Genomic DNA, 9,493 nt, shown 5'->3' with positions numbered 1-9,493 from the left:
GTTTCATAACGTATATGTATACGAGATGGACTTCAAATATAAAGTCATACGGCGATCTTGCAGATTTTTACATATTACTATAATAAAAAGGCAGATAATTTTATATTGAACGAAATCATTTTTACAATTTCAATTATATTTACACTTTTTAGAAAAAAGTTTGACAAATACAGGGAAACAGGAATGAAGTTTTTCATTAGGTAACACGTAAGTAATAATAAAAATTAATCGATATGTTGAATGTTCACCTGAGAGATGTATAAATACATATTAAATGCAACATTATTTTATATCTGACTGATAAAATATTTTTAACGAATCTGAAATATGAGTCACGAATTTAATTTTTTTTCATTAAATTAATACTTAATGTTCACATTTAATGTTTTACTGAAACCATGATATTTAGCTGTATCTTCTTCAAAACCTTTTATCTTTGTCATATCTTATTTGAAATTATATCACATTTAATAATCAAAAAATACATGAGTTTACTAGAGTTTAGTATCAAACAGCTAGTAAATCTTTTAAAGTACTTTTTACAATTACATAACAAATTATAAAACTGTTGCGCAAGTCTAACTAAAGTAAAGAACGTTTTTTTTTAAGTATAAAAAACGCTTGATTGCTCGTTAAAAATTTTGTAGCCTATATTTGTGTGTATGACTTTCTTTATGATTCATAGGAGCCTAATTTCTTTAGTACACTAAGACCCTTCTCTTCATACTCCTCCCGTGTTATCCATACGGAATCTCGATCTTTCGTTATTTCTGCTAGTACAGCACCACCCATGAAAACCATGTCTTTACGTCGAGGTGAGTCTTCAATTTTTATCTTAAATTTCTATAAAAATATTTACGTAGCATAAGCATCTGTAGTACATATACACACACACAGTCTCTCTCTCTCTCTCTCTCTCTCTCTCTCTCTCTCTCTCTCTCTCTCTCTCTCTCTCTGAGTATTGTTAATCATATGACATACTTACATTTAATTTAGTGGTATCATTCTTTAATACTCTTTGAAGATAAAGTTGTTTAATTTCTCGTTCAAGCCTCGATGGAAGCCCTGGATACATTGTACTACCTCCGCTTAAAACGATGTGCTTATACAATTCGCTTCTGATATCGATATCAGCTGCTTGAATTGTGCTAAATACCAGCTCGGCTATTCCTTGCGCTTCGACGTTAATCAAATGAGGCTGAAAAAGCGCTTCTGGTGCTGCAAATCTTTCACCACCTACTTTGATAACACGACCATCAGGAAGCTGAAAATGTTATATAAAAATAAAATAATTTGCACAACTTAATTTAAGTTTCGTTTTAAATATTAATAAAATTATATTACATATTTTACTTACAGTATAGGATTCCACCAATACAGTGGTTTCAAGAGCCAACTTCTCTTCCGTTTCTATGTTGTAACCGATGTAACATAGTTTCTCCTTCAACATTCGAACAGTTTCAAAATCAGCCGAATGATTGAAAGCATAACCACGCAGTAGTAGCAATTTAATTAGATACATTGTAATATCGCGTCCGGCTATATCTAACCGTCTGGTCAAATGTGGCAAAGCATACTCTTCGAATACGGGACAAATGTGCGTAACACCATCACCGGAATCTACAACGACACCGCTGATCAATCCTTGAGCGTATAATGTCAGTACTGCCTGAATCGCAATGTACGTCCCAGCGAAACCGTACTTCTCAAACATCACCTGCAATAATATTAATTCATTAAGATTTCTATTCGTATAACTTTAACTTTCTTTGGATTACACAATGTTACCTCTATCATCTTTTCTCTATTCGTGATAGGATTCATTGGTGGCTCAGTTAACAGAATTTTACATTCTTTAGGGTTAATATTCATTTTCTCCTTGCCAAAGGTGTAATCCCACACGTGACACATGTCTTCCCAGTTTCTGTTAATTATAGTACAACTATGAGATTCATCAAACAAAAAATATCTGATCTCAGATATAAACATACCTAACAATCCCATTTTGCATTGGATAACTTATTTCTAACATAGAACGAAGTTTACTTGCTTCATCGCCAACCATTAAGTCCTGCGAGATAATAATATGATTATCAAACCTCTATATCATTAACATATATTATGTTGATTTCATTATGACGTGCGATATTACTATTTTTATATATTTATAGTAAATATATTTGTAGTATAAAAATTCTAAATATTTAAATAGCTATGTAAATATTCAAAAAGTATATAACAAAACTTTTTATTACGTGTGATAAAAAGAAAATTGAAATAATTCCTGGTATATGAAATTTGGTATATTAGATTAGATATCAGATAAATATTTATGATATCATCCTTTTGTATACTAAGATTATATAATATACTAAGAATATATAATTGGCACAGAAATCATAACATAATATGTTACTTCTGTGAGACTCAGATTATGGAATTTGTATCAGGAAAATATTCTGTGTTAAATCAGTTCCGAAATGTGTATACCTAAGCACTTTGGAAAAAGTTTGCTGGATTATGATACTACTCCCATACCTACAGTCGAAAAAAAAATTCTTCTTCATTAAAACACTGATGTATATATAGCATCAAAAAAGTACAATAAACTTACAGGCATGTTAAGCACATCCTACGAGAGCAAATGTAAGCACACAAATATATTAGATAATTATAGGAAGAGTATAGCATGTACGTAAGTACCAACACAATTGCAGGTAAACGACATTATTCTTAAGAAACATATTAGTAGACACATCTTGTTTTGTTAAAACAGACATTTATGTCGATAAAAAATTTGTAAGATCTCTCGCAAGAAAAACATTGTATCCAATACAATGAACACATTTATTAAGTACAATATAAAATCACTCACTTAACGATAATATTATAGCTCCAAGAAATTGTTAATAAATTTATTGAATAATTAAATGAATAATGTTCATCTTACATTTCAAATACATATTCCCTTTCGGTTAGTAAACGTCATTAGCCTCTCAAATTGTGACTTTTATTTACATCAGTGGAGACAAGCACATAGATTATTTTCAGTCGGACTTAAGCGCTAGGGGGGCAGGGAGAGCACACGATGTAATACTATATAATAGACTTACACGAATGCAATATTCTTGCTGAAAATACAATTGTTCTTATTAATCGTCTAAATACTGATAAACACGCTCAAGCAATTTAAAGCTTAAAATATCATAGACTTTATATATAACTTGAACAATACACAAAAAATTACATCTCTTAGAGCTTTTTTTTCGTAAATATAAATTTCTCTATATCTTTCATACAATTCCATAAATTGATTACAGTCGAAATCGAGATTTGCTTTACATTTATAAATGTAATTGTTTTATCATTTGCTTTACGTATGTTAACTTTTATGATAAATTAAACGATTAAGTATCAATGGATTGATAATAATCAATATCAGTAAATCGAACATCAACTATCAGGGCGCTTGTATAGAGATAAAATAAAAATGCAGCTACTGGCCCCGTATGTCCTTACATACAAGCTCGCATGCGAGCCTGAAGCAACAAACATAAGTATCTACATACCTTAACGTCGATATCGCCTATTTTGTTGACAGCTCTGATTATTGGTCGTCCGACTATAGACGGGAATATGTGGGCCGGAAAGTTTGCGCCGGCATATCCGCACTTGACAAACTGCAATGAAAAACTGCATCGGTACCGAAATAAGAGTATCCGACCGATTTTGAAGCGCGTGTCTAATTCAGTGCATCCTCTCTTAATTAAGATATTAAGAATGAGGCCCTTGCACGAGGGAAATGAGCCTTACCCCGGTACCATTGTCACAAACGATGATTTTCCTTCCCTTGCTGTCCATTTCGATCTCGAAGAGTTACGTATCCCGTATCTCGCCAAAAGAATATTTCTCTATCTGTCACAATCCTTTAGACAGTTCTCATATCGCCAGCTCCATCGAGTGACTAATACCTGCGGATGTTTACAGGGCGTTACCGGTGCGTAACACCAAAGTGACAGACGTTACTCTCGACTGGAGTTACCGTTTTGTATCACAGTCAAGAATTTGCGCGAAGGGTAGCGAAATCCAATGTAAAAAAAAAGAAAGGGAGGGGAAAAAAGGGTAAATAATCAACGTCCTCGGACGTGAATTTACTCAGCACACACGATGAACGACGGCGGCCGGACGAGCAGATCCGAGCAGAACCGAGTAAACTCAAACCGCAAGCTTCCATCGTTATGAGAGACAAAAAAAGACCTCCCTCGACTCAAGCAAATCCATCAATCACAATCGAGAACACGAGAACTAGCTGAGAGAGAGCTAATAGCTAGGCCGCCGTTTCGTGGCTCTCGACTGTGATTGGTCGACGAGCTTGCTGCTCATTATGCCGAGCCAATGACACGCGAGTTTGCGTTAAAAGTCGCATGCGGTCAACTTTAGGTCTATTTCTTATAAATGCGAAATTTTTTTCACATTTGAAATGATACATATATATAATTAGATAATTATATATAAACATTAGAGAAAAAGAAGAAAAATTAAAACTTTCAAAAATTCAAAACTAATTTGATAAGTTTGTTTTCTAAAATATTTGTATCTTTAATTTTTTTTTCCTTTTCCAACATCTAATCATATTCTTATGCTCATATAGTCGGACCTAGTAAAGTACTTTGTACTTGAGGCTTCCTTAAATTTATCTTTAGATGCTCAGTAACCAATGAAATAATTCGAAAATTTAAATCTGAAGATAAATTTAAGGAAGCTTTAAATATAAGGCTTGACTATTAGCGTTTTCGACCCGATCGGGTTTGTATCAACTTGAGTTAGAAAATGCTTCGCTATTGTTGACGTTACACAGTCTATCAATAGGAGAGCACGAAACGTTATATGAATACGGGCATTAATTTTAGATGCCAGAAGTCTATTTACTGTGGCTGAACTAGTATACACTTTTGGAACTTGAAATGAGATATGTTTGATATTTGTCGAAAGTGAGAAAGAGAATACTAGTGCAGTCTAGTACAGGAACAGAAAACAGATCAGAACTGCTGGAAGTTCAATACGGTGCAGCTACAAAAACTCTCAAATGCTATGAAATGCTCTGAATTTCTACAGAGTGCGGACTGCAAATTAAGTTAGATTAAGTTAGGTTAGATTCAAGGCACTTCCACGTGAAACTGGCGTGTCAGGCATCTACGTAATAGACTCGTGCGTCTACAGGTGGATACATTTTAACAGGTTCGATTTTTTTTTAACGTAATTCGAATATTTACGAATGTAGAAGATTGGATAATCCCATAAGGATGTAAGTGGAAGAGGAAAATTTCTGTTCATGTGAGTGAAATATTAAACATAATATTGGAGCACAAACGATGATTCTAATCATTAATCGCGACACATAATCTTTTTTTACATTAATTGGAAGTATAATCTATACAATTGCAAATACATACAATCGTAAATCTTTAATTTTAAAAAATTTCTGATGAGTGATAAAAATCATCTTTTTATACATAAACGTATCGATGTATGTGTATTCCACAATAAAATATTATAAGTCTCAAAATGAAATCGAATATAATTGTGTATAAGGAATCTGTTTTGAGCATTATCAGCATTTTGACAGCTTCGTCAAAAGTATCAAATACAATCCATACTGTTAAAAATGTTCTTAAATTTCATTAACTTTTAATCAAGTTACACAATTTGAACTTAATTTCAGACATTACATTAAATTTGATGTATTTATATTACTAAACTATTTATATTATAAACTATTTATATTACTAACATTTTTAGTGTACTAAAAAGTACACTAAAAATTTTATGACATTTAATATACTTTTAAGTTACACAATTTGAAATTAATTTCATGACATTACATTAAATTTAATGTATTTAGTGTACATAACTAAAAAGTATATTTGTGTACATGTAATATAATACATAAAATTTTATGTATTTTTCATGAAAATTTATGAAATTTAATGTATTTTTCATAAAATTGTATTAAAAGTAAATTTAATAAATTTAATGTACACGTTCATTACATTTAACTAATTACCGTAACTTAATTTTCAGTTAAATCATTCATTACTTTTAATTTTGTTCATAATTACGAGCTTTATTTACATGTAAAGAAAGCTCGTGGTTACATTTCAAACAGTGTACATAAAATTTACTATATTTTTCATGAAAATTTATGAAAATTTAATGTACATTTACATTTAAGTAATTACTGTAACTTAATTTTCAGTTAAAGCATTCATTACTTTAATTTCGTTCATAACCACGAGCTTCGTTTACACGTAAAGGAAGCTCGTGGTTACATTTCTAACAGTGCATACTGCACAGAAGCTTGCTATAATATTGTTGGAACGTTGCAATGTTGCTACAATATTGCTGGAATGAAATTCGTGCTGTATAGGATAATCAATAAAATTTCTAAATCATGGTTGCAATTTGCTTACTTACGGTAAATTGATAATAAATTTCATTCAAATTGATCGCGTCATAGCATAATTCATTTAAGGATTTTATGCCTTCGCACGTCAACATATTTATAACGCCTGGAGGTATCCCAGATGACAAAAACAGATTGCAATACTGTATTATATTGCACGAGTTTGCGGTACATATCACAACGACGGAATTGCCGATTATTAAACTCTGTGTCAATTTGCGAAACAAATTTTTTTCTTTCTTCTCCATAAGTGTGATGACACCTTTCGGTTTACGGATTCTTACCACCAAGGATCGTCCACTTTGAGGCTGCAATGAATTCTTATACCAGTGTGGAAATTTTATCCATTTGAATACTATTTCCGACAATTCGGATTTACTAAAAAAAAAAAAGAAAAGAAAAAAAAGCAAAAGATAAAATAAAGTATGCACAAGAGATACAGTAATTTTATTAATTTGAGATACCTAATGTATTCCAATAAAAATGCAAACTTGGATAATATTTGCATTCTAGATTCAGTGGACAGCTCATTCCAGATTTCGAATCCTTTTTTAGCTGATACAAAACATTTACTCATATCATCTCTAGAATAATATAGAAATTGAAAATTTGTTAGAAATCATTATTAAATTTCTTAAATTTAACATTTATATCATTGATTGAAATTAGGCAAGATATATACTTTGTTGCATTCGCTCTTAGTATATTAGTGTTATTATGTAACCAATAAGTATTTTGTACAGGCTTTTGCCATGTACCATCATAAAACATGTAATTATAAATCGGATTTACGGGTACAGGCTTTTTTTTCGAACATATTGGCTTTATCATGTTTATTATATAATGTTCTTCATTAATATAATGTTCTTCATTAAAATTGAGATTACACAGTAGAATCTTGAACATTTCTATATAAGGCATAACTATCATCGTCTCATTGAAATCCAGCGTATTTATGAGAACAATATTTCTCTGTTAAAAAGAAAAATCATTAATGAAATAGTTTGAAAACAATTTAATAATACTGTGCTATATAATTTAAATATGCATACATCTAAGGATGTTGCTAAATTTTTTGCAGCCGCAATATCTTCAGACCATATGGATGTTACGTTTATTTTATAAGATATAGGAGGTGTAAGTAATTCTTGCTTAGATTTAAATATACGAATAACATCAGTGAAATAGCTAAAAGTTTTATTCATAAGTGACAAAAAATTGCATTTTATTGATTCTGATACCCATATTTTACTTAAGTTTCGAGAGTTTTCTGATATTATTAAATATTTAATAACTGCATATAAATCCGAATCGTCTAGGAGTATTATTTCAATGGTCTGATCTATACATAAAATTTAAAACAATTTTAATAAAAGTGAAAACATATTTTTTAATTAAATTTTAAATCTGTTTCTCTTACATGAAAGTAGCTTTTTATACTTCTTATATAGATCATTATCTGCCAATGAATTTGTGCTAAAATATAAAATAATATCAAACTATTTCGAAAGTCTTGAGATACATTTTTTAATTCATTCAATTTTTAAAATAAAATATAAAGCATAGAACAAGAGAAAAATTGTTAATTATATTAGAGCTATTTTCGCAATAAAATTTATAAAATAATGTGTAAAGACTTTTGAAATGCTTTCTCTATAACTAAAACGTGTAATAATATTCACAATAATTTTAACACAAAAAGAAAATATCGATATATATATAAAAATATATATCGATTAATATATTAAATAAGTATATAATAATAATAATAGAATAAATTTCAATTAGATAATTACATGATACAAGTTTCCAAAAAATATTGTACATCATCTCTTGCGCAAAAATTAAGAAGTGTCAGAATTAACGTCCAAATAATTTCTTGTTTAGTCTTTTCTAAAAAAAAAAAACAACAAAATTAAGAATCAAATACAATCTGTTCTTATTTATAAACGAAATAAAATGTTAAGAAATGAGTATTAATGAAATATTTTTACAATTACAGGTACAATATTACCTACTATAATACCATTAGATTTATGCATGTTTATCCTGTAATAATTTATATATGTTACAATAGCTTCAGGTACATCTGCGTGATTACAAATAGATTTGAAAAGAGGCATATGATTCTCTAACATTAGTACTGTCTTTTCGAGTCTACAATTGTAAAAAGCAATTAAAGATGACAAGAACAAAGACAGATGACTTTTATTTTTAGCTGTAATTTTTGTCTTATCGCTAGCGATAAGATTAAATGCCAATTTAATGTTTTTACCTATCCACAAAAGTTTCATGCTTTAATTTTATCTCCTTGCACATAGCATATATTTCCATTGATGCTTTCTAAAAATGAATGTAAAGAGATACAGCATTATAACAAGTGTTTGAACAGATTATTTTTTCTTATTTTTTCTTATTTTATCAAGAATGATAACATCTTTTTCTTTGGCCAAAAAAATTTTCATTTTCAACGGCAAATTTTGCGATCTATTGGCAATCTGTTTGTATATATGTAAGATCTAAATACTTACATTTTTTTTACTTTTCAATTCTTCATAGTCTAGATTGATGTAATATTTTTCTATATCCTGTAGGTCCATGCTGTCAGCAACAAGAAAATCTATTAGAACAATTAAAAAGATGTGTCTTCACGATTGAACTGCGTAGCAATTGTAGCAATAATAAACGAAAACAACCATGCTCGCAGAAGAAAATATTTTGCTTTCAAAATCGAACATTAGATCGACATCAAAGATCTATTTGTAAATATCGTTCCATATCAAAATTTGAAAGAAACATTGCAACTTTACTAACCTCGTCATCGAAGGATGTAAATAATATTTTTTATCGACGTTTTCTCCAATACTGTATATAATATCAGGATTATGATAAATTTCGACTCTGCCAATTTAATACCGATTTTATAAATATCTTACATTTAGTTTAATGTTTAATTAAGCATAAAAGTAGCATAAGCGTTCTTAGCATTTTCTGCGATTTTTTACAAGAAATGTACATATATCTGAAACT

At 29.9% G+C, this 9,493-nt stretch overlaps 3 protein-coding genes across 11 annotated transcripts in view; 1 reads left to right on the top strand and 2 right to left on the bottom strand.

Moving 5' to 3' along the window:
• Positions 1–572: 572 nt before the first annotated feature.
• LOC108692791 (actin-related protein 2) lies at positions 573–4,228 on the bottom strand. 6 transcript variants are annotated; one of them, XM_018201246.1, is made up of 9 exons: positions 4,156–4,228; positions 3,814–3,971; positions 3,570–3,680; positions 3,114–3,131; positions 1,992–2,071; positions 1,789–1,924; positions 1,358–1,717; positions 986–1,264; positions 573–843 (listed from the first exon to the last, which is right to left on the bottom strand). In XM_018201246.1, exons 2-9 carry the CDS (start codon positions 3,859–3,861, stop codon positions 673–675), a joined length of 1,203 nt encoding a protein of 400 aa, XP_018056735.1. In that variant the 5' UTR covers positions 3,862–3,971; positions 4,156–4,228; the 3' UTR covers positions 573–672. The 6 variants fall into 6 exon arrangements, with proteins under 6 accessions (XP_018056735.1, XP_018056737.1, XP_018056734.1 ...); XM_018201248.1 differs by adding an exon at positions 2,615–2,632 and having other exon boundaries at positions 3,814–4,209; XM_018201245.1 differs by having other exon boundaries at positions 4,043–4,209.
• A 614-nt stretch (positions 4,229–4,842) lies between these two features.
• The window catches only part of LOC108692817 (6-pyruvoyl tetrahydrobiopterin synthase), a 7,712-nt gene continuing 3,061 nt past the window's right edge, over positions 4,843–9,493 (top strand). Inside the window, exon 1 of one of the 4 annotated variants that reach the window (XM_018201320.1) lies at positions 4,843–5,238. The gene's annotated coding sequence lies outside the window, so the exon portion shown is untranslated. Of the gene's footprint in view, positions 5,239–5,272; positions 5,335–8,985; positions 9,294–9,493 lie in introns of those variants that run through there. The other 3 variants (XM_018201318.1, XM_018201319.1, XM_018201321.1) reach the window with 3 other exon arrangements.
• Positions 6,445–8,928, bottom strand: LOC108692815. The gene is given in 9 exon segments (XM_018201311.1): positions 6,445–6,841; positions 6,928–7,047; positions 7,146–7,435; positions 7,516–7,805; positions 7,884–7,939; positions 8,260–8,356; positions 8,478–8,620; positions 8,739–8,830; positions 8,833–8,928. Coding segments are annotated over 9 exon segments (1,581 nt in total).

This window comes from Atta colombica, unplaced genomic scaffold (genome assembly GCF_001594045.1).
Source record: "Atta colombica isolate Treedump-2 unplaced genomic scaffold, Acol1.0 scaffold82, whole genome shotgun sequence".
NCBI classification, from domain to species: Eukaryota; Metazoa; Arthropoda; class Insecta; order Hymenoptera; family Formicidae; genus Atta; species Atta colombica.
This window is presented reverse-complemented; position numbering and strand designations above follow the sequence as displayed.